Raw genomic sequence first — 24,877 nt, 5'->3', positions numbered from 1 at the left:
AATGTTTTAAGGTGGAGAGCGAAGGATAGAGTATACAACCAATCATAAATATAAATCTAGGAAGGCTTTGCAAAATGGAAAGATCAAGCAAAATCTACTTTTATTAATAGCATGCGTCCTGGTGTCCCATAAACTTGTGTCCTGAATTTATAAATGCAGTTCATCTAGAAGAGATAGAGGCAACTCAAACAGGATTTTGTCCTCTTTCTTTCAGCAATACTCTCTTACAGGCCTTTGGTGGCAGATGCTCTGCTTCCTTTCCTCTCTTCGTTCAGTTTAATGTCCAAGTCCCGGAGCTGGCTGAGGAACCCCAAATTTGGGCAGATGTTTCTGTGAGCACTCACTGTCTTCAGGGCATCCACAAGTGTCATGTTTTCATGGATCATCAGAAAGGCAAGCACTAAAGTTGCTGAGCGGCTCACTCCCATGGCACAATGAACAAACACCTTACCTGTACAAACAAAAAGGCACAGCAAGGTGAGTGTGCTTTATCATTTCTAAAGTGGAAAAGACAAAGGGAGGAGAAAAAAAAATTAGTAGAAACAAGTTAGGAAAGCAATGGTGACAATTAGGGGATCTTCATGCTTTCAGGAAGATCACCTCTCAGGCAAGGTGGTATTTCATACTAATGTCCTGCATCTATCTAATTTAGGCCTAAGATTGAAATAGCTGAAATTTTCTGTGGAAGGGGAAGCTTTCTGGGACTAAACTTGTTAGTATAGTTTTCTGTGGAAAAAAAAAAAAAGTTTTGGCAGAAAAATTTGGCCCGTCCCTGACTGTGATCACTGGCAAGTTCCCACAAACTCTGTGGGACAGTCTGCCTGTAAAAATGGAGTTGTAATTTACTGTATCTCAGCAGCCCAGTGTGAGCTATAACTGAGGATTTAATAAAGCACTCCAGTGAAAGCAGCAGATCCTGCAGCCAGTCAGAGTCAGAGCAAACTCTGGAACAAATGGAAATTATGATAACTAGGCCCTAATCCAAACTCTGCTGACAAAAATTCAGCAGGCTGCAGGTCAGGCTCGTAGTTTTTGACTTAGTTCATTAACTTCTGCTGCTTCTCCAGCTTAATAGACAGGCTGAATAAAGCTGCAATTCTGTGAAGTACTTGAGTGTGTGAAGCATTCGAGCCAGCACTGAAGTGCCACTGCTCCCACAGGGAGCAGGAGCAGCACGCAGGGCAGGATCCCCAGCTGGAGGCCCTGTCAGTGTGCGAGGGGCAGGAGGGATGTATAGGAGCACACAGACCCTGCTGATCTCTACAGGATGGGCCCATGGGGCAGCATCTGCAGTGCCATAATCTTTGCCCTTCCCTCTACACTCCAGAAGAAGCTTGCCCTTCTTTCCACCATGCTGGGCTGGGGGCAGGCAGTCTTCAACTGCTGGGGACTTGGCACAGCCACCTTCCCTGCAGCACATGGCATAGGCACCCTTCTCCATCCTCTGCTCCGTGGTTCTGTATGTGCTCCCTTGAACTATATGCTGATTCTGAGCTCTGTTGGTGCCTGTTACTGCAATGAAAAGTCATTTGGCTTGTGTTGAAATTTCCCCTCAAAGCTTATCTTTGCTTCTCTCTTACCTCCTGAAGAATTTAAGGCCTTGCCTATGAAATTGGCAGCATCATAGAAGAAGATACTTAAATCGAAGGAAGGATCATCAAATGCTTCTACTCCATAGTACTCTATTTGCAGATCTGCATAATATTTGGCTCCCGTGTTGATGCTATATGGTCCATCTGCTGCATTAAGGATATGAGTAATGTTGAGGCTTTGAAGTGTAGTTTTGCTCCTAGCAGCCCACCTGTTGAAAGACATGAAGGGCACATTGGCAATGCTCCTAACATTCTGCAAAAATAGCATGGTTTAAAGTTAGTGCCTGCTCCCACTACGGAAGGATGCAGGAACTGCATCCTGCTTACAGAGGAGCAAATTTCAAGAAGCACATAGTGCTTTGCACATGAAAAATGTGATATGGAGGTGTGGAGAACAGCGGGAGCAGAGACTTGCCAATGGGTTACTGTCAGTTAAGCAAATGCCTCCCAGCAGACAATCCCTGGGAACATGGCTTACTATATGAAGCGGCCAAGATTTTCCTTAAATATTTGTTTAGGAAATTTTAGAGCTAATCTCTCATTGGTAGCGTACCTCATCTCAAGAGTGAGCGTTGGCACAGATGCAGCAACACCTTGTTCTTGGTTTGGACATGAAGTGGATGCATTGTGTTCACCAGCTAAGTGAACCCCACTTCCCACCGTAAACTAGGACTATAGGCATTCGACAAAATTCTGAACCTTAACTGATATATTCATGAGGAGGAGGAACTGGGGAAAATGAGCTAATGGTCTAGGTAATCTGCAGTAATCCAATTGGAAGGAAATAGCTATAAATATTATTAGTCACAAGAATAAGGTATTTGCATGAAAATTAATGTTTGATATTTTCAGTTTTATCATCTTTGAAAGAAAGCTTGGATTTGGAATGTCAAGATCACTATTGTACAATTCATTTGGGTATTCCTCCTTTGGGTTTTAATCTTGCTACCCCTATTTGAGTGTTAGGGCTACTGGCCTCTTGTCTTGTGCCTTAGAGCACAATTTCCAGGCCACATAATGTATCTCAGAATTGACATCAATTTGGCATAGGTTCTTTGAGGACTTTAGTCTAGAATACAAATATTTTTTACCCTGCTAAATCCATGGTGGCTCAAAGAATATAAAAAGCCAATTCAGACACACTATGAGTAAGTCACCATTTTGCATGTCATATGTTTCTTGACATCCAAGCTCTTTACATCATCAGTTTTGGAAGCCTGCATCACAAAAACATTCCTGAAGACCTGAAAGCTGCTCCCCAGTAGTACCACACCCTTTCCTCCTCCTCCTCCTCTTCCCAGGAACTGATAACAGCTTAACAATAGGACCATATGTTCTTACGCATCTCCCAGGTAGATATTTGGCCAGACTTGGTCCACATGATTATCAGAGCCTCCTCTGAGCCACAGGAGCTGCTGGAGATCTGATAGCGGCGGTGTTTCGTAGGAAGTGCTGCTAGTCAGAGATGAAGAGTCTCTGGTGTGAAGCATCTTGCTGCTCCTTTGCATGCACTCAGGCTGTATCAGAGACAGGTTTTCTGAAATGAATTGAAAGGAAATTTTCATACAGAAATATTATTCCCTAGAAAGTAGACCTGTTCATTACCCTCCAAATAGGATTACATTATTAGAACTAGTGTGTGCAGCAGGGCCTGCAGGTGTTGCTAAAAGCATCCAGAGAGCAGGACTGACGCAGGGGTAGGACTCTACAGACATGTAATTTTTCCCCTGAGAAAGCAGCATAAGATAATGTGATTTAATTTCTTGTCAAGTAACACCATTGGTAAAGAACATCTGCACCACCTGAATGCAGACTGGATGAACCTTGTAGGCACAGGTAACATTTCTCTTTTTGTTGAAGTGCTACCAGAGTACTTGTGTACACTTGATTCTTATTAGTTAAAACTGGAAGTTTTTGAATGCATCAATTAATTGACTTACAAAGTTTCTAGGGCCACAGTGAAAATCTTAGGATGTGTATGTGAGTGCCATCTGTATAGTGCATGTGTACACACATATAAACAGTGTGAATTTTATTTCATTTGTAATGATGTATTTAAACACACCTACACACATACATACACGTATACATAGGAAAGGATTTTCACATGTATCTATAAACATATATATATATATATATAGAGTATATGTCTGTATGTATAGAAAGAGAAATTGAGAGGATTTGAACTAGTTTTTTCTCTCTCTGTTGAATATCCCTGGATGCTTAGCTATGCTGGTATTCTTGCGCCTGTCTGTCTCAATCTCTCCTCTGGGAGCTGTTCCACTTTGTATAAATAATGTGATAGCTACTTCCCTCCAGAGAGGGGCCATTTCTCTTGTCTGAGGGGCAGGGTACTTACTCAGGATGTGAGAAAAAAAGAGTATTTTTGAAATTATAGACCTAAAAGTTCTGGCATTGTTGTCCTGTTGAGAATCCCATCTAGGGCTCCCTCACAGGTCTCTGAGATCACAGACCTCTGAACCCTCACAAATCATGCTGTGGAATATGGGCAACCCTTTTGGAATGCTGTTTGCTGGTTTAGACCCAGCAAGCCCAGGTCAGATGGTTCAGCTGGAAGCAAAGCTCAGTCAAGAGCAAGATATCCAAGCAGTCCCTTCTCTGAGACTTTAGGAACATTTCTCCTGCCTGGATCTCATTATCCCGAATTGCTGTTCTTGCCCCCTGAAACTATTCATGAGCTTTGTTCGGTTGCTTGTTCTTAATAGAATCATAATCAATGTGGAAGGCACACTAGAATTCTTCCCAAAGTAGAGTAAATGGTGTTTATTCTGATATGACATTAGCTTTTACTCTAATGCCTGAATGCCTAAATCTAAAGTTTGGGTTTATTTTCTCAGCAATTTTAGAAAACAAGTGCAGATGGGACCTTCAGAAGTCATCTGGTCTGTCCCCTGCCCACAGCAGCAGCAGCCATACGGATGTTGCTCCTAAAACAACAACTTTGTCCATGTACATTATTCTTAACAGTGTAAGCTGATTTGGGGAATAAGCAGAAAACAAGGGAGAATATATTTTTGCTTACAGAAAAAGAAGTGGAGTTGATGTGAGGCATATTACTGAACATACACTTATATTTCTGAGTCCTCAGCCTAAATTTGCTTCCTTTGCCCCTTCCTCCCTCCTCCTCCCCACAAATGTTAAGTGCAGTTATAGCTTTTTGTATGTTCCAATAAGAAAGAGGTCTCCCTAGGGTAACTACTTAATAAGCAAGATATGAAAAGCACAATAAAGATGATGGGAGACATAGAAAAAAGAAGACTGGTTTTACTTTTAATGATGGAGGAAAAGAACTGCAGAGAAGTCTGGAGAAATATAGAGATAAAAGCCTACGAATCTTTCAGGGCAGATAATATAAGATCAAGAGCTTTGGTAAAGGAGTATGTTGTGCAATCCTAGCCCAGATTACCATGAAGAATAGCACAGAAACAAATAGTGTGCATTACCCTACAAGTTTTACTGCCTTGTGAAAGTCATGCACTGTGCTCAAGAGCTACTGCCAGCATCTTCATGATGACCTGTTTGCACTTCCACCGACACAGAACGTTAAGCTGAAGCAGTTAAAGAAAATCAAGAATAAGATAATACAGCTTCTACATCAGGAGATGAATAGGACCACAGGCTCGTTTTCGAGGAGTGTGGCTGACTCTGAGTTGCTGCAAATGCTTGAGGGCTGAAGTTGTGGAGCAGATGGATACCAAACTTTCACTTCTCCCAGACCCTGCTGTTTTAAACTTCTATTGTAGCCTCTCAATTAGTTACAGTAATGGAGATGATGAGCAAAGAGAATTAGATTGTGTGGCCACTTGTCCAAGACCTGACTTTGAGGAGGTTCTCCCAAAATTGACTCATTTTGGTACCAGTGACACTTCACAGATGACTCTGGCCTTTGCAGCCAGGGAAATGCTTTGCAACAGAACTCCATTTCATAGAGCAATCCTCTTTCCAAAAGGTGTGCCAACATTGTTTTATTCACATGCCTAATGTCAGACAAGTGAGCTCCTTGTGTCAACACAAGCACAGCTCCTCCCAAGAACACAGCTCCTGCCTGCGCTGCACTGCCTTGAAATTGAAGTGCTCTGCAGGGCCTTCAGGGTAAGCCTGGAAATAGCTATAGCAGATGATTGGACTAATGAGGAAAGCAATATGAATTTTTTAATTGAAGGCCAGGGACTTTGGTGAAGGTTTTCCCCCACCTTCTACTTTAGGATACTGCAGAGGTAGCAAAAGTGCTGCTACTGATTACATTTCTCTAAGCTTGTCCCTCTGGGTGGCTCCCAGAAGCTGCTCTAGTTAGAAACAGTCAGTGACAGTAGGAAGGCAGGAATCCCTGTACCTGAGGGAAAAATTTCTGTCTTACAAGGTCACTAACATTTTCTGCAGAGATCTAAACCATGCAAGTTGGATGGGATTACTTTTCTTTTAAACTGTAGCCATCTCATTATCATCTCTCTTTATTTATCTTTCTTTCCTTCTCTCTTTCCCTTCCTTCCTTCCTTCCTTCCTTCCTTCCTTCCTTCCTTCCTTCCTTCCTTCCTTCCTTCCTTCCTTCCTTCCTTCCTTCCTTCCTTCCTTCCTTCCTTCCTTCCTTCCTTCCTTCCTTCCTTCCTTCCTTCCTTCCTTCCTTCCTTCCTTCCTTCCTTCCTTCCTTCCTTCCTTCCTTCCTTCCCTCCTTCCCTCCTTCCCTCCTTCCTTCCTTCCCTCCTTCCCTCCTTCCTTCCTTCCTTCCCTTTCCTCCTTCCTTCCCTTTCCTCCTTTTCTTTCATCTTTCTTATCATTCTTATCTTTCTATCTTTCTTTCCTATTTTTTTCTGCTTAAAAGTAAAACAACAGAAACAAAACAATTCAACCAATGGGAGACTTTTGAGGCTGGACAGAGATTTTAATGGCAATCCACAAAATACAAGCACACAAGCTTTAAAACTGTCTTGTCATTTTGCATCATTTCTTACCCGCCTGGAGCACTGGGGTACAGCCCAAATGGCCAGGGCCAGCTTAGACCCCTGTCTGGCCTGTGGAGCCTGGGTTCCCCCAGTGGTCCAGGAGTTACCCTGGAGGTCCAGGCTGGAGGTGGCCATGGGTGACATGGCCTGGCTGCAGGGAGCACCCGGGAAAGGCTGTGGGTGACTCCATGCTGTTTGCATGCAGCTGGGGGCAGCTTCTGAGGGACTCAGTCATGCCAGAACCTTGTCTACAACAACCTAGTGGAGCTTTGTATCTCCCCAATATTGTCCAGCCACTTGAATACTACAGTCTGCAAAGCTTTTTGGTTTGGTTTTTGGTTTGCCGATTTGGTTTATTTTTTCCTTCCTTTCTCTATGGTGGAAATAATTGCCTTTTTCTATTGAATATCTCTGGCAAAATAAAAAAAAAAAACCAAAATACTCAGTGACTTGAATTGGCTAAAGCATTAATAGATTTGTATTGCATTTGAAGATTCTAGTGGAAAAAACTCAGCAAAGTTTTGGGGGTAAAAATGGAAACACTCCAATATTGTAGATATTAAATAGTTAATTTTGTTATTTCAAAAAAAAATTACCATTTCCATTTTTCTATTCAGTTACTTTGTTTTACAATTTGTTCTCCTGCATTGCATAAAATATTTTAAAACATTAAAACAAGATGAAATGGCTTGCTCCTGGTTGAGAAAAATACATTTTATTTCACTAATGATAAACACAGACTGAATAGCCACCTATTGCCTAGCCCAAATTTTCACTTCTGTAACAGGGCCTCCTGCCATTTTGCCATAGTTGTCCCCTTGTCTCCTCAAGATGGAACTGAGCTGTAGAGAGATTAAATGAATGTCTGGAGTTGCAAGAGGAGTCTGACAGGACATTAGTTGGACCCAAATCATCTTTCCTCCCTCCCTTTTGCTAGCACCTTCCTGGCTGGCACAGCTCTGCCTGTGGTTTTGCTGATAGCCCAGATGGGGACAGGTGTCTTTCAGTAACAAGTCCTTACAGGAAATTATTGAGAGCCTCAGGCACAGCAGGGCCTGTGGATAGTACAGTAGCACAAACACTACCCAACAATAACATTGTAGAGAAAGCTCCTGCAGCCAAATATCCTGAATTCCCTGTATCAAAAACCTGACAAACTAAATGGTTCAAAATTCCAAAGCATGGTGTCAGAATATAATTCATGTGGAAGGGAAAAAAATTTAAAAACAGCCTCCTGATGCATTTGAAAATGCTGTCTACTCTGTTTTTTCTTCTCTTTTCTCTCAGCAAGCATCTCTGCACTCTTCTTTTACACTCCTTGCTCTTTTCTCTCAGGTAGTGTGTAACACTATGACTCTTTGTCCTCCTGATGGAAAATTCCAGATGGAAAGAAGTGTGTTTCACAAGGAAATGATCATGTTAGTGGAATTAATCTTTTAGATACTGTAGCATGAAATATGATCTTCCTTTTTGTTAAGAAGACCCAGTCTGTGTCTCTACACTTTGGTCAGAATCTGACGCTAAGAGAACCCAGGAGTCTCTTGAGGTAGAGCTGAAAGCTTGGTGTGCAGAAACAGGCACATTTAAAAGCAATAGCAAAGCTAAAACAGCCAGATGGGAACCTAGCAGGCAACCGAGAGGGGAACTCTCTGTTTTCCTTGCAAGCCTACAGGGGCTTGTTTGCAGGAATTAGAATCTCTCACCAGCAGTTCACTGCAGCTCTAATACCAAGTGGTATTGAAAATGAGAAGCAGGTTATGGCTGATGGTTTAAATGAGGTACCTATGGGAATTTACAAATGAGATCCTGGACTTGTCTTGGTGTAGACTGTGCACATGGCAGAGCAATATTGCTTTCTTGGCTGACTGCATCATATATTATGGCCTTTTATTTTGCCCACAGTCAAAACAGCAGGGAATAGTAGAAGTTCATTGCTCCAGCTCAGTGTTCAAACTCTGATCTGCCTCACCACAGGCAGTGCCCCTGAATAATGGAAAGCAGAATCAGTCCCTCAGCCTCAGTGCAGGTTCATGTTCAGTGCAGCACTGTATAAATGCTATTGCCGTTATTTTGGAGTGAAGAGAAAAGCAGAATGTACAATTGAAGCTCTGTTTGGTTCAGGTTTTAAGAGAATTTACTACCTGGGAAAGATGCCAGATCGAGGGCTCTGGAAAACACGGCCCACCCTTTAACCACAGTGTCAGGAAAGAGCAGAAGCAGCGCTCCAAGCCTCCTCCATGACTTCCCCCTCAGCCCAGCCCAGCTCAGATTGCAGATGCCCCTCACCCTACACTGGCAACCGTGTTTTACAGGGTGGGAGAAAATATGAGTCTTCACACCTCTTCACCACTTGGTCTCCCTCCTGACATCTCCATTCACATCCAGCCTTGTATATTTATGATGGGGCCCTCTCAGTTCTCCAAACTGAGCTGGAAGGTACCAACTGCTGCTTGCAAGGAGCCTGGGCTGGGCTGGAAAGCTAAAGGCTCCTTCCTCTGTGAGTCCTCCTGTTCCTGGGTAGGTCTGCCTATGGTGCTGGTGGGGCTGCTGCTGCTGCCCCACAGGAGCTGCCTCTACCCGGGGGCAGCAGGAATGCACAAGGCCATTTCAGTAGAGGGAGTGATCACAGGGCAGGGCAGGTGCTAGGAATCAGCCTCAGACAGGGTTTGGATAGCCAGAAGAGCTCCTGGTGGTGAAGCAGGTGCCAGGTGAAGTGGAAAAACAAGGGGGTGCATGGCTACACACAGGCATGCTGGTGGAGGTGGAGCCCAAGCATCTCAGCTCAGAGGGGCCCCTGAGTGAGGCGGGGAGCCCCAGTGCGGCCTCCCAGCAGCCCCATCCCGGGTCACACAGCCATTGTTGTCCTTGGAAAAGGCAAGCGCCCAGGAGGGGAGAGGCAACCTCCCAGGAGGGGCAGAGCTTGCTGAGCTCAGTGGAGTGAGCTTCACCTGTGTCTTGCTAGTTTTTGGGAAGAGGGTGCTACCTTACAGAAGCTCTCCTGGAGAGCATTTCCTCTACTTTGCAATTTAATAGACCTGCGCATATTTTCCCAAAACTTGTCATTCCATGGGGGGAGAACCTTTATGTTGCCCCCCTCCCGCCTCCCCCAACCCTCCTATCTGAGTCATGCAGACTAGGAAGAAGCACTTGTCCATGCTCGTGGCTAAGGCTGCAGGAAAGGATGGCTTAAAAATGGAGGCACTGGTTGGAAAAACGGGGAGTCCTGCTGGCAGTGACAGGTCATGGCTGTGGCATGACGCCAGCTTTTACATCTGCAGCTTTCAGATTCAAAAGAGATTAAAAAAAAGAAGGATTACCTTAGCAGCTGGCACCTCTAAGCTATGGAATGAACCATCCCCAGCAAGACAGCGCTGCCCTCCACAGGCTCCTAGCACAATTTCCGACTGTCTGTGGATATCTTCGAGCCTAGGGTGATGCTTTCCCCTTTATTTCTCTTCTTAGGCATTCCTGTCCAGGGTACAGCTAGGAATTCAAGTCCCCCAAAACTACTGATTTTTTTGATGCATCCCAACTGTGCTAATGCTGAATTGAAATTGTCTAGTCTTAAGTCCTGCTGCCAGCAGCCATAACTGTGCTGGATGCTGTAATCAGGGGAGCACACAATCACCATGCAGCTAACTGCTTCTAATAGTAGAAACTTCACTCTAATCTTACATAACACCAGTAATGGAGCAGAGACGCTGTGGCTTCTGAGGAGCTTAGAAAGCTTTCTTGGGCAGCTCATGCCTTGAGGGCAGAGAAGCTGCAGCTGCAGTGAGAGCAAGAAAAACAAAATGACCTTGATATTGATAACAGTTCAGTGAGTGCTGTCACAGCCAGTGCTGTGCCAAGACTCCACTGGTGTCGATAGGTCTAAGTTATGGTCAGTTCTGATAAAAATGCTGTCAAAGAAGCCAGACTGAGACAGGTATGTGGGGAAATAATGTCTTGCAAGCTTCAAGAAAGACAAACAAGGATGTTAATGTACTGCTATTAAAAGGGGCTCCAAAGCACTTTCACTTCTGCAGGCAGTATGGATTTGTGTGACTGTGGATTAAAAGGTTTTTTTTCTTCTCCTTGATTTACTCCTCAAATGATTTTTATCTGACTGCTGTTATCAATACAAAATTGACAACGCTGTCAAGTTTGCAAGATTTCAGAATATTTGAAGGCATGAGAAAAAGGTTTTGATATTCCTCAGTCGTTTGGCAGGGGTAGCTTTGAGCTGTCTCTCCCTGCACTTTTAACATAAGTAGTGAAGTGCTCTCCTTGCTTTGCCTTTCTTGAAAGGGTACATACAAAAAAGACACCTTTTTCTAAGGTTGACAAAGCTGTACAAATTCTTTGCTATGGAATCAAGAGCAAACTTCAAAACTCTGCAGCAGATCTATTTTGGCACTTGAGTTTTTCAGGCATATCATAGAGCTTTCCAGCAATATTCTCAGCTCTGTTGGGGCAGAGTGGAATGTTTTTTCTTTTGATTTTTTTCAACTGCTGACTTTAAAATCATTATTTGATTTTGATTAAGTCATCTTTGAAGAAGACTGATTGTATGTCACAAAGGAATTGACCACTGATGAGCACATGAGAATAACTAAAAGGAAATATTAAGACATAGATCTGGGATTTCCTGTCTCTTGCAGCTTTTGATTATGTGTCTAATGAGTATTTACTCCTCATTTCTTACCTTAAATTTGAAGAAATACAAGTGAGTGGTTTTTCTGTTGCACCTCCCTGGTACCAGGGTGCCAGGTAAATCAGAGTGAAGTAGGAACTGCCTCCTCAGGGGCTGTGGGCAAAGCAGGGTGTGCAGCTGCCTCTCCAGGCTGTGAGGGATGAGGGGTCAAGGGCAGTGGGGACGTGCTGCTGCTCCCTGGAGCTCCCAGTCCCAGGGTCACTGGGAAGGAGTTTCCCTGCCTGGCCCTGCTGCAGGGAATCTCTGTGAGAAGCAGGCAGCACGGTGCTTCCCCACTTCTGAGACTGAGGCTATGCAAGCCTTGCAGTTGGTCAGGCCGGCAGAAGCAAGGGTTGTTTCATCCCAGCAAGTTTTTGGGGATTGTTTTCACTTTACTGCCAGATTTCACTATATCTAGCCAAGTTTTCTGCTGTTGTTTTTCTGATTCTGTTTCCTGCCCTTGGTGTGGACTGTAGGTAGATGGCAAGGCTGGTAGGTGGGGTGATGGAGGGGAGAAGAGCCTCCAGCAAAGCAGCAGCCTCAGGGCTCCCAAGAGGGAGAGTTGAGCGGAGCTAGAAGGAAGGAGCGTGTCCTTGCTGGAGGTTGTGCCTGCTGCAGGTGGTTTACAACAGACAGTTTGGGAACACATCGCAAACAGAACAGTCCTTTTCCCCAAAGCAAACCTCTGTGCCTCCAGCACAGCCTTGGGAAGGCTGTCCTCTGCCTGAGAAAGTGGCTGCCAGCAGGAACGCATTAAAGACTGCGACATTCTCAGGTACAATGGCAATGGGAGTCACCTGTGAGCTATAAATAGCACTAACATCCTTTCTCTCCAGTGCCTGGAATCCCAAGCAGTCATTTTTGCGGGTGCTAGAGAAAATGAACAAAGCTTTGAAGAGCTTTTATTTACACTCTCTTTGCAGGCTGGAAATTTTGTTAATAAGTAGTGACTAGTTTTTCTTACTGACTCTGAATTTTGCATTTATTTTAAGGGAAAACACTGGCTTTTTTTTTTTTCTTTTTGAATTTTAAAAACTTATCATATATAATTTTCATATTTTTACCTCATCTATGTGGGAAGAACTATTGTGGCAGGATAGTTGGGATCAGAAGTATTAATTTTGAAAAATCCTCTGTGCAATTGCAGGAAAAGGGGGAAAAGCCCAGGAACCTAGATTCAGTCTTATATAAATCTTACATGCATTTTTAACAAAATAATGAAAATGTTTTGGTTTAGAATTAAGCAAATAATGCAGGATGTTTGGGCAGGTTTTGTGGTGTTTACATTGAGAGACCAGACAGCAATAGTGGTTGCAGTAAAGGGAAAAGCTTTACATGCCTATCACACAAGATCTTCCTACGGGGTTTGATGGTAAACAAAGATGGCTTTGTTAAGGAGCTATGAAGAACTGAGAGCAACACTGGCAAAAAGAAGCCTTTTCAAAATATTTAGGGTTCACTTGATGAAGTCTTGTCATTACATGATTAAGTCTCACCTGTTATGCAACTCTCCTTTGCTCTTTATAGACAGCAGAAAGCACAAAGGTCTACAAAACAGACCCTTTGCTCTGGGATAACCCTGCTGCAAGATCAACCAGTGGAGCTGGAAAAATTATTCAAGCTTTTAAATATGCAGGAGGGGCTATATTTTTTTTGCAGTGATGCCACCTAATCCAATTCTCGATTAGAATGTTTTACTGACAACCCTTGTCTCAGGCCAGTGGGCAGCGCTGCGGCTAGTGAAACGCTGTGATTTTTCCTGCTGCCACAAGATGGCAGGAAAAAACAATGTTGGGGGATTGAAAAATACAGAGATGGGCCTCGCAGAACGGAATACACACCTGACTAGCATTTAAAGGGAGAACTTAGAAAAAACTGCACATTGGATGAATGTGAAACGTACGGAATTAGTTAGATTGGTATTGACCTGGGTGTATACGTCAAAAGATCTACACCGTATCCTTTCCTATGCAGGTTTTGTGTATAAGAAAAGCCTGTGGCAGTGCTAATTTTTTTCCTGTACACTGTGCAGTTTGGCCTGGTTTTGTTCTGCTGGCAAAATCTGTCATACAAACCAGTCCAAGACATAATGCACTCACCTAAAGTAAAAAGCAGGGTGATTATTTTAGTCTTTTATACTGTCTTCCAAATACGGTTCTCTTCCCATTTCCTGTTCCTCCAGCCATAGTAGAAAAAGAGCCCAGCTAGAGGACACTGCCCTGGCTTTTGGGAACAGTGGGAGACACGAGGGACAGCAGCTGGGCAGGAGGGCACGCCTGGGTGCTAACAGGCTGTGGCACTGTGTTGCTGGGCTGGGCAGTGGGGTCAAGTCTGTGTCCCTCCTGCCTGTTCTCCTGGGAAAACTGGCCCTTCAATGCAATGGGTGTCACAGGAGCTGCTGGGGCTTTGAAAGAGGGCTGGAAGGGAGGAGTCTGTGCTGTTCATGCTCTCTCCCCAGCTGCTTTCACTTCAAATACTTTTCTAAAAGGAAATAAAACCTCTACAAGAACAGAAATTGGTTTGGAAAGTACAACCAGACTGGCTGGGAGTTTTGAGTTATCCAGAGGCATTCCTCCTCAGCAGCCAGTGTGGTGGTTCCCCTCCATTCTTCTGACAGATAAAAGAAAGCTGTGGAAAACTCACAAAGATTATTGTGGACCAGGAGCTCGTGAATGGGTAGAAGTTAATTGTGAATGGCAGCACTGTGCAGGCCCGGTGGGTCCATCCCTGGTCCTGGCCCGGCCACACCACTGCTCCCCAGCATGGCCTGGCCTGGCCTGGCCTGGCCTGGTCTGGCTTGGCCTGGCCTGGCCTGGCCTGGCCTGGCCTGACTCGGCCTGGCCCTCCCTCACTGAGACACAGAGGATGTTCATCAGTGCCTTTGCAGTTTGTCTGGGGAGGGGACAAAGCTCATGGTCATGGCAGCTGTGCTGCCCCGTGGCCGTGGCCTCCCCAGAGCCTCCTCCAGCACCAGCCTGTTCCTCACCACCCAGCCTGCTCCTCAGCTATCCATTCAGCTTTCTTTCTCACCCAGCCTCCACCCTCCTTGGAACTGATGGAGGAAACGTGTTTGTTTGGGGCCTGAGGGCAATTAGGGACTTTTGTGCTAGTACCAGTTCATCTATTCAGTCTGTAGTAATTAAAAGTATCAAGAGGCTTAAGAAGCACCCAATCTGTGAAAGCCAAAAGCTGGAGGATACACACAGCTGTCCTGTTTGTTATGCTGGCTTTCTCTAGACTCTGCTCTGGCCTGATGGAGAATGAATAACTAGCCGGCCCTTCAGGTCCAACCTGCATTGGCTCTTTTCTTACCTGTCTTAGGAATGCTGTGTCCACACTACTCATTACTAAATACTGAATTCTATAACATGGCCACCAAACATCCAGAATCTGCCTCCCAGGCTGGCAATACACTTGTCACTATGAACCAAGGTTCATTTCACAATGACAACATGGAGGAGAATCACAAGGCAGCAAGAGTGAAGAAGCAAAAGCAAAATGCTTACAGCAGATTTCAACTGTTGAGATGATGGGGGAAAAAGAACTGATAATATGGGTACCCATCACCTGGGCAGGAACACCCTTGTCCCATGACGTGATGCTATAACAGATCCTAGTGCCTTCACACCTTTCCACATTCTGATCCTACTTGGATTTTAAAGATAATCTTTCTTGTACTGCTTCTTTTCTTAAAATTACTTTGGTCTCAGCTTGGTTCTGCGGTTAGCAGCTTCATTTTGTGAGGAAAACAAGTGATGGAAGGTCTGCAGCTGCTGGCAACACCACAAGAACACTGCCAGCATCCAGGAGCCTTCTTTTGCCATTTGGCTACCCACCTCTGAGTTATGGGGTCCCACCTGCTATTTAAAGGTAGATTAAGCCTTCCTTGAAATTAATAGTTTTAACTGAGCACAAAATTACTTTTAATTTAGCTCATGCAGGACATCCTACAACCTGGGTCCTTTTGCCAAGCTTTCAGCAACTGATCATCTAGGTCAAAACAGCTCCAGGGTATGCTTAATCCTGCTCTGGATGTGAGGTGAGCAAGACTTTACAGATTGAGGTGTTAGTAGATATGTGTGTATGGAGAAAACAACACTCTCTAGACACCTGCTCCCCTTCGGTGCTTGAAAGGAATATTCTCCCCTTTCAGCACTAAAGCATTGACTGCAAGTGTCAGTTTGCTATCTTTTATAGAGAAAACAATATTGAGAGACCATTCACCACAGGTAGTTTATCCACAAAGCAAGGGCTGTCCAGGAATTTGAAACCACTGGGTAGAAGGGATTTTCTATTTCTATTCTACTGGGTTAAGGGATTTTCTATTCTATTCTGCTGGGTAAAAACTCTATCTGAGTTTTTAATTTTTGTTCTGTTGAGCAAGGTGTATATGCCTGAGAGGGAACAAACACACGTGCATGTCAGCTCCAAAGGGAGGAACCCCCTGCACAGGTGACATCATCTCACTCATGGTGCTGGATCAGGTCTTGAGAGGCTACATTGACCTTCTGCAACTTTCCACTATTGCCACAAGTAAGGGTTGAGATTGGATGGGTCAGTCTTAACCCAAAAGATCTAATTGGATCCAAAATGCAGGGGCCCATAGTTATGTGAGCTTAATTGGGCCCTTCTCTCTATTTCTGAGACTTTTCAGGCACAGGAAGGTGGCTGCTGACTGTTGGAACAGAAAAATGTGTCACAGAGATGAGGTGCTTTTCTTATCCTGACTTACTTAATGTCTGTCCCACCTCCTTCTTCCATAAAGATGTCTGTCATGCCTGTCCCATTTTCTGCCTTTCTAGGGTCATAAATAATAGAGATTACCGAGTAACTGCTTAACCATTCCCTTGATGGATCACAGACAACAGGCAAAATCTGAGTCATTAAAAACTCAAACTCCCTCTGCTCTCAGAGGTGCTGGTATGGTGACAGAGCTCCCCTTGCACACAGGCAGCCTTGCCTTCTGCCTGGTAACATCTCCTCCATGCAGGATGGTGCATCTTGACTTTACAGCTGCTCTGTGTGGCTACACATGCTTTCACAGCAGGATCTATCAGCACCAACCACTCCCCTTGCAGGGATCTGAAAGAGTGCTGCCTTTTGGCACAGGAATGAACCTTCTGTCCCCAGAGAACATAAAGATAAAATCCTGGCCAAAGAGGGAACCATGAGAACAGAGCTAAGGTTATGACTTTGTAAATGTTTATGTTCAGTCTGTATTTGATGTCTGGATAATAAGATGACCAGTCTCTTACAGAAACGTAAAGCAGGTTAAGCAACAGAGGGGCACACAGAAAAGGGTGGTTTTCTTGAGCTGCAGCACAGAGCATGTGCAGGGCCTTACCATTCCCCACTTGCCACCTTTGTGGCTGATGGATGCTTTCGTGCAGTGTCTCTTCCTAAGCCCTTCAGATCTGAGCTATAAGTATGGTTGATACAGCTGTGCTTTTTTTTCTCCTAAAAAGAATGTCTTTCCCTTTGTACTGTTTGCATTTTTTCATGCTGCTATGGTTCACTCACCGTTTTCCTCAGTTTGGTAAAGAAACTGTCTGTGAAAACAAGAATGGAAAAAAAAAATCATCAAAGACAGATTTTTAGTATACATAGGGAAGAGATGTTTCAAAGTAAGTCTATCAGGTTATGCACCTAAGTATTATTTCTGCCCTTGAAAATCTTTAACTTACAGTGCTTAATTGGTCTGTGCAAATCCATTGTTTAAGAGGTAATTGGCCATTTTTATAGAAGGATCAGAAACAAAAACACTCCAGGCTGTTGTTCTAACCATTAAATAAAAAATTTTTAAAAAGGAATTATGGAAAGAATATGTTTCAGGGCATCATCCAGCCTCTCTTGAAACTGTGCAAATTCGCTTGGTGAAAACAACAGCAGACACAATGAAATGAGTTGTATATGAAGAACTGAGATCTCAAATGTGATATTATGCAGAAAGTAAAGAGTCTGTACTAAATAAGTAACAGCTCAATGTGTTACCAAGGGTGCACTTTGATTTTGATGAATGTTAAAAGAACCTTTAGCCTTGAAAATAAAGAGGATAATTTCTCTCTAGGCAATGGCTGCTTGTGAAAGCCATAAAATAAGAGCACTGGAGCCCTAATTTTATAGTGCTTTTTAAATGATTTTCAAATGGTCCAGCTGCTTTGTGCCACAATAGCACAAGGCAGAGATATTTACGCCGGCAATAACAAGCATGCATCAGCCTGCCCGCGCTGCTCTCTGCAGGCAGCCTGCAGGAGGCGAAACACACGTGGAAAGATGATACTTGCCAATGTGCATTGATCACAATCACACCATGGTCAGAGCAATCCTGGGAAGCCGCTTTTTTCACCCAACAACTTGATTGTTTTCCTTGTCTGTGTGTTGCCTGCGAAGAGCGGGATCTGTGCAGCTGGCAGCACTGGCTCTATTTTGAAACTTGAGAGTTTGCCAGCAATGTGTGCCTCTTAGGCCATACCGTCCTTGGCAGACGTCTCTTTTTGGAAATAGGAGGACAAACTCACCCCTGGGTTACACTGCTGGTTTGGGGTGGGAGTTTCCACAAGTGTGGCTCCAGCTTTGGTGTTCCGATGGAGCACTGCATTACCTTCCCCAGAAATGTGTGCATGTGGCAAGTGAACTCTGGGCAAATGCTATGGAATTCTGCTGAGATGCTGAATTGCCACCAGCATCTTTCCCCAGGTATTTTACCTCTGCATGTTTAGGACTTCAGTCTAAAACTACAATTCATTTTCCAAACAAATGCTCTAAGAGGAGAACTACCCTGGGGTGGTCTAGCTTAGCTTGCCAATTTGGTAGTCATTTCAACAGCTCAAAAAATAGTTTCAATTTTTTTTCATTACAGTCCCCTCTCCTTGGCAAGACATTGACATAAGACAGGTACTGGGAGAAACCTGCCTTCTGAGCCAGCAGAATAGGCTTTAAAGAGCAGTTCCTTTATGAAATATTCCATTAAAATTAAATAACTTGTCTCTTTCCGTGTTCAGTAGTGCTAGAGGCACAGCAATGTTCAAGTAATAAGAATTTTGGTGGGAACAGGAAATTTTGAGCATGAGAGAAATGTCTAATTTATGGCTGAGAATTTATTCTAGCAACTGCATTTGCAGTTACTCTCAGGTCCATAAAGCTGGGACAGACCTGGACAGAGGGCATGGCAGGAAGAAGTTACCTCTGGAAAGTCCTCAGCCATTGAGCATCTGTTGTCACCAGGGTGAGAAAACTGTCTCCCATCTGGTTGACTTGTACAGGTTGGGCGATATTTTCCTCTTTTCATTTGCTGATCCAAATCAGCAAAACAGGTTAGCATCTTTATGTGTCCAGGGATATACTTAAGAGCTTTAATTTTAAACAGGGACCTATTTTGTCTTGGAGTTGAGTTTTAAGAGTTTTAATGAGCAGAATGGACAGCAAATTAGGAATGTATCCCAGAGGAGTACCTAGCATATTTTCTGCCTTCATTTAACCAACTGATTGAGGAATGAGAGGAGCATGCAAAATTCGGAAACATTCTAGACCCTAAACAGAGAGGAAAAATAGATTTGATGCCAAAGCTTTAGGTCATGTTCCTTTCATCTTTAGCTCATATTCCAATTGCTCGTCTGACATTTCTCTTTGTCGCTTTGTGTTCTTTTAATTTCGTAAGAGTTTACATAGGTGTATACCGTATCTTAGTTCAGTGTGTAAACCCTGCAGCTTGATGAAATTGCTCACGACTGGGTAACTCTTTGGATAGCATTGCCTAGAGGAAAGTGGCAGAATATCATAAGGTAAGCCAGCATAAAGTAAGCAGATCTACTTTTTCTAAGAATACAGCAAACAAAGATTTTTCCTTTCAAAACAGAAAGGAATACATAGTGCAAAGAAATACATAGAACAGCAAAACATAGTGCTGTTCCAGGCTGCATGGAATAGTGCTATGGTCACAGATTGCATAAGTCTGTACTTCTGCCTCACTTGCATCTCATCTCATCTCTGAGAGATCCAATTTACAGCAGCTGAGATAAAGTAGCCTCCAGGGTATTACATACAGCTCTTTCATAAATCAAGAACTGCTTTTTGTTACTAGAGATCTGAGTCCAGAAACAGAGGAAAACACATGGCATGAGGCTTTGTAAATGGCCAACTGGCATGTCTCTGCAATAGCTCTTTGCAGCTTTTGGCTATTTCTCAAATGAGAAAGTAACTATTTTTAGTTATTTTTTTGTCTATTCTGACAAATCAATACGGAAAAACTGAAAAAAAATTGTGATTTCTGACTGAGCGCTCAAAACTGTCTTCCATTTTATAATTGTTTTTCTTTTTTCTCTCCTGTGACAGAAGATACATTTTGATGATTGCTAGTACACCATGTGTGATCCTTGCCACTGATGTGGATATGGTTTTGTTGGTCACTCCTAATCTCTCAGGATCCTGCTGTTTTCCCACGTGCCAATGAAGACAATGTCTGTAAGTGGATAATTAGGCTTACCTGAGTGGTTGAGTGACATTTAGTTAATGCTGCTAAAGTAATTTGTGATTGCTTAATGCAAGTGCTGTGTAAGAGCAGCAGTTCACCACTGGGACAGGGACTCGCCATTTGCCCTTTTTAATGCACACAGAATATATAGAAATCTGCAACAAGGTCAAAATCCATTGTGTCCACTATGAAAGCTCATGATTACAAGTAGCTCAAGTTATCTTGTTGCCTTGTAATGTATTCCTGTCTGTAAAGCCCAGTGCCCACTACACTCTGAGACATTTTTTCCCCTTTGAGAAGTGTAAGAAAAAGTAAGGCAGTAGAAGAATGGTAAAAGGTTGCAATTTCTGCATATACTCATATCTGGAAATGCAGAATTCCAAGATATTTCTCTTCTGAAGAGAAATAAGTTTTGTTAACAAGTTTTACTGACTTCAGTTTGCTACAATCACATTGAGGACTGCTGGCCCAAACACCCTGCAAAAAATTCACTTCAGGAGGTAGCTCAGGTCCTTCTATAATGATTTGAAATATGTATGTTGAACACACTGAGGTTTTAGCATAGCTTGTAACTGTACAATGTTTCTTTGCTGAAGTGATATTAGCCTTGCTGATCCAGTTAAACTGCAGTTAATAAACCTGCCTGCTTAAAATCAGCATGAAGTTTGACTTCTGCAGGATATTTTACATGTTGTGTCAGCTGCTTATTATATAGCACTTTGGAAAACATTGTACCTTTAAACCCAAAGGGTCTTGGCCTTGGCCTTGTATATCAGCAATGGCTGATAGCCAGACAAATATTTAATAATCAGTTTGTTGACAACTTCAAAGTCCTCCAGGATGAAAGTCATCATGTTAAGTCAGCCATCCCTACTTTATTTTATGATATATTTAACTTGTTTAAAGATGCTGAACATCAGATTTCTGATAAAGTCATCCAGAGAAATATTTCGTATAAAATACAGCATTAATTCTAGATTTATCTTTGATTTCCAAGAAACTGCACATAAATGGTTCCACAGAAACAAGAAGTGACAATATATGGTACTGCTCTGGGTTATTTTAGCTCTGGCACAAGTCCTGAGACTGGCATGGATTTGCTCAGTAACAGAAACATTCACTGTTTATTAACTTCACTGAGTACTGGGTTGGGCCCTAAATGCACATACTCACTCTCCATTCTTCGTTTCTATCTTATGAAAAGCCCATGAAATCTTATTCTCAGGTGTTGTTCCTATTTGTCTTATTGATGTTGGCACAATAAAGAAAATTCCATCTGTAGTAATTGATCAACTTCACCTTGATCAGTTTCACTCTTTGCAGTCCGTAGCTTGTATTTAAGCTGATATTAGTGACCAGCTGGTCCATGAACAATGAAACCTGTTTACATTTTTATTTCTGTTAGCTGAATGTTCTCAAAGTTCATCTTTTCCTTACTACACATACACACTGTTGTTATCTATATATTTTTTTCATTTTATTCTCTACCATTTCTTTCCCCCTGCAAGACAGAATGTGATTGAAAGAAACATTCAGGAGTAGTTTGCAACATGTATATTCACAGGCATTAAAAGGAGGTCTTGAAACTGCACATAAAAGGCTGTCTAAAATCAAATGTTGCTGTTAAGAGAACACAATTTCAGTGATGTTTGTCTTAAATCTTTGCCTGCACTACCTGTCAGGCTCAATTCTACAAATCCTTATTTCTGTACATGGTTCTAATAAGTAAAAGAGTTCATTTCCAAGTGTAGTTAAAAGGTTTAACCGGAAAGGCAAGGGTCGGTTTCCCGCTCTCCTGGCCAAGGCAGGAGCTCAGCGAAGCGCTGCACATCGTTGTGGCTTCTGCCTTAGCACAGCCAGGCTCCGACCAGGGCCCTGTGCTGCTGGCTTTCCCCCCCCGCAGGGCACAGGGCCACCTGCCGGCTGCCACGCTCCTGCCTGCAAGTGCAGGGGCATCAGGAAGCAGGCGGCAATCTGTAAAACCAAGGTTTGTAAATGCAGATTATTTCCCCAATGTCACCTAGCTCATTTTTTGGCTTTGCTGTTTCATAGCTAAAAGAATGGCCACTGTAGCTGTAATCAGCGGGCAACCAGGAGGGTTTTTAGTATCCCCTGCTTCTCTCCTGTAGGGGTTATTGTAATTTCTAGATATTTCAACAAGTTTGCAACCTGATGATGGTGAAAAAACCCTTGTTTTGGCATAACACTGGGCACTAGGCATGTTGAGTGAAGATGACTGCATGCTTTCTCTATGCTTCAGAGTGAAATACCCATCTGCACAGTTTTCAGAAATAGTGAAGTCTGCTGTCATTCAGAATATCCATAGATTTGTCAAAATTTCAAATGCAAATCAAGTTGTCATATAAACAGCCAAAATCAGAATACTTTTTAATGTGATAATTTCCATTCTAGTTAAAATTACACCAATAAAGGTAAAAACCAATTATTGTTCAATTTTAAGGCTGCTCAGGATCATGAGCCTGTCTTGTGCTTTGTATGGTAAATGCTGTAGCATTTATAAAATCTGTATGTTGCACAATTATAAATTAATACAAAGCAATAAAGAGAGTATTATTCTCTTTTTAATTGTTTTTCTGTGCAGTAGGTTCTTTCATTAATGGATAGTCCTTTTGCTTTCTTCTGGGCTAATCTTGTCTATTTTAAGGCAATGAAGTTTACCAATACTAATTATATAAAGTTGGACAGCATATGTTAATGAGTACTGTATTCCCCAGCCCTTCAGAACAGCTCAGCCTCAAATAACACTTACATATTGCCTATGTAGAGATTAGGCCACTCTTCACCCACGTGATTTAATTCCACCTTGCAGCTGTCCAAAATATCTGGCAGTTCCTGGGCAGAGGGAGTGCCAGGCTCAGAGCATTCCTGGGCTGACAGGGTCTGTCTTCAGGTGCTGGCCCCTTTGCAGGCCTCATGCAGAGTCAGGCAGAGGAGGGAGGGCCTGCTGGAAGCCGCTGCTGTGGGATGCACAGGGGAGGGTTTTGCTGAAGCAGGCTCTTTCTGCCGCTTGATGTTCCCAAGCAGGTGGCTGGCTCTAAATACAGCTCGCGCCTTGACGCCTCCCTGGATTAGCTCAGCACTAGGTCCCTGATGCCATGGGGAACAGCCAGAAAAATGAACCTTCTGCTTTAAGTGAATCTTATGCAAAAAAATGCTACTCCCGTCCTCACATAAGCTATGGTGCTGTTCCTGCCAGCACAGAGCTTTCCCTGTGAAAGAAATGTCAGTCAGTGCAACCGAGACGCAGTCCCAAATGCCTCATGTGACCCAGTTCTAATAATAAGCTACCAGGAAAGAGGGGACAGCACAGCTTGAGGGTGAGTCCAAAATAAACACCATGAGAACACTGGTCCTGGGCCTTACCCAAGGTTCACCAAGCCCACTGTCTTGTGCTTGACTGTGGCTGAAAGTGAATGCCTGCAGAATGTAAGAACACACAAGCATGAATTATATTTGTGTATATAATAATAATAACACTCTCCCAGCTTCCAGCTGCAGTTTATGAGCTTACTGATCTGGATGGAGTTTCTAAGTATTTGCTAACCCTGAATGGATTTCTGTCCCTCAAACTTTTCCACTTGAATGTCTATAGGCTTTTACTCTGCAGCATCCTGTGGCAAGTGTTACACAGCTCATGTAAACCCCTCCTCTTTTTTCAGACCTGATTTCTACTGACTTCATCTGATGCCCTCAGTTCTTGTACTGGAAAATAAAATGAAGAGACATTTTCACTGGAATTCTACATGGGTCCCTTCAGGTGACACTGGTTTTGTGATTGCTTTAAGCAGATTTAAGTCTCCCAGAACTGTAGTGGGGACAGTTCCCTTCACCTTCTCCCAGGTTGTGTAGACCCTCTTGACAAATGTGTATTTTCTAAATGAAGCGCCACTGGTGAGGCAGTATTTTTCCTTCATTTTGGTTCCTTAATCTAACTTGCCAAACCACCATTCAAAATACAAGTTTTTATGCTGATAGTGGAAAGCAGTGAAGTACTAATGCCATGTCACATCATGATGTGAATTATGGATAGTGTAAGTGACAGGTGAGGAGGTCCCTTTTCCTCTTAGCACATTGCAGCAGACAATGCTTTCTGTTTTAAGAAGTTACAGGACTATTCTTCTGCTTTTGCTTATGTTGACTGGAAGCTTTTCCCCTGCACAAATATGCAAAGTAAATCTGTATATAAAGAAGCAATACAGACAGGAAGAAAATATAAGCAACACTGACTCCGCAGATGAAAAGCACTTCTGTGATTTGACAATGCCCTTGAAAAAGTTTCTACCTAATTCATTCCTGTCCGCTGAGGTAAGTTGTGCTTACAAGATCACTACCATGCCATTGGTGGTATGGATGCCCTACTGACTCAGCTTCACTCTGTGCTCTTCCCTTCCTTGCCCCTGGTGAAACAATACTCTCCCAGGATGAGCAGTATCTTCAAGAGCAGGTACTAATTTACAACAGGAGCAGCTTTCACAGCTGTGGCTTTGTAGGACAGATGTTTAGAGGCATGCAAAACATTATCCTGATGGGAGGATTCCATTAATCTTGCTCACATGTGTCTAATTTTGCCCAGCCTAAAGCCATTAAGATGCGTTATTTCACTCACATGAATTTCAGATTTTTCAATGCTGTGTCTTCAAAAGGTTTCCAGACTAAAACCTACTGTAATGTGAATCAAGTATAAATTATAATGAAATATTAACACATATAAATCCCTATTAATTTTTATGGAGAACTTCAAAGCAAACAAAGCTCCTCCTCCACTGCTCTGCTGCTTTGTGAGGTATAAAGATTGTCCTAGCACTGTTGGGTTTTAAAAGTGATTTCGTATTTGATCTTTTCACACAACAATGTCTTACCTTTCTCTCATCAGTGGAGCTCTTTTGCAACGTTTAGGAAAATCTCAACAGTCAAACTGATCTGAAAGGATATTAAATATGCTTATTTTGCAAAGCATTTGTGTACAGTGAAATAGGGAGGGATTTCTACTTTCCCCTAAATGCTAGGCGGAATCAGCATTCATGTCATAACCTCTGCAAGAACGAAGAAGGAAATGTGGTCTGGAAAGGAAGAGGTTCAACTCCCAAGTCACCATTATATTAGTTTTCTAATAACCTTGCAAGTCTCTTCCAGCAGAGAATAAAATGATCAGACCTGA

The 24,877-nt window shown here is 43.0% G+C and overlaps 1 protein-coding gene across 7 annotated transcripts; it reads right to left on the bottom strand.

Annotated features, from left to right (window-relative positions):
* Nucleotides 1–75: 75 nt before the first annotated feature.
* Nucleotides 76–24,824, bottom strand: LOC119702475 (dual specificity protein phosphatase 13-like). 7 transcript variants are annotated; one of them, XM_038140643.1, is made up of 6 exons: nucleotides 24,579–24,824; nucleotides 17,513–23,136; nucleotides 16,749–16,777; nucleotides 2,934–3,109; nucleotides 1,581–1,801; nucleotides 165–451 (listed from the first exon to the last, which is right to left on the bottom strand). In XM_038140643.1, the coding sequence occupies exons 2-6, from the start codon at nucleotides 17,520–17,522 to the stop codon at nucleotides 225–227; spliced, it is 663 nt and encodes a 220-aa protein (XP_037996571.1). In that variant the 5' UTR covers nucleotides 17,523–23,136; nucleotides 24,579–24,824; the 3' UTR covers nucleotides 165–224. The 7 variants fall into 7 exon arrangements, with proteins under 7 accessions (XP_037996574.1, XP_037996570.1, XP_037996575.1 ...); XM_038140646.1 differs by having other exon boundaries at nucleotides 76–451; nucleotides 2,934–3,129; nucleotides 17,513–24,824; XM_038140642.1 differs by having other exon boundaries at nucleotides 76–451; nucleotides 17,513–24,824.
* Nucleotides 24,825–24,877: the final 53 nt, after the last annotated feature.

This window comes from Motacilla alba, chromosome 6 (assembly GCF_015832195.1).
Source record: "Motacilla alba alba isolate MOTALB_02 chromosome 6, Motacilla_alba_V1.0_pri, whole genome shotgun sequence".
Classification (NCBI taxonomy): domain Eukaryota; kingdom Metazoa; phylum Chordata; class Aves; order Passeriformes; family Motacillidae; genus Motacilla; species Motacilla alba.
This window is presented reverse-complemented; position numbering and strand designations above follow the sequence as displayed.

What these genes read in the sequence shown, in the direction of transcription:
- LOC119702475 (XM_038140642.1), bottom strand. An exon ending in TTACCAAACTGAGGAAAACG is followed by an intron (nt 3,110 to 16,748) that starts GTGAGTGAACCA and finishes TCTCTGATACAG; the next exon opens with CCTGAGTGCATGCAAAGGAG. An exon ending in GGCCTTAAATTCTTCAGGAG is followed by an intron (nt 452 to 1,580) that starts GTAAGAGAGAAG and finishes TTGTTTGTACAG; the next exon opens with GTAAGGTGTTTGTTCATTGT.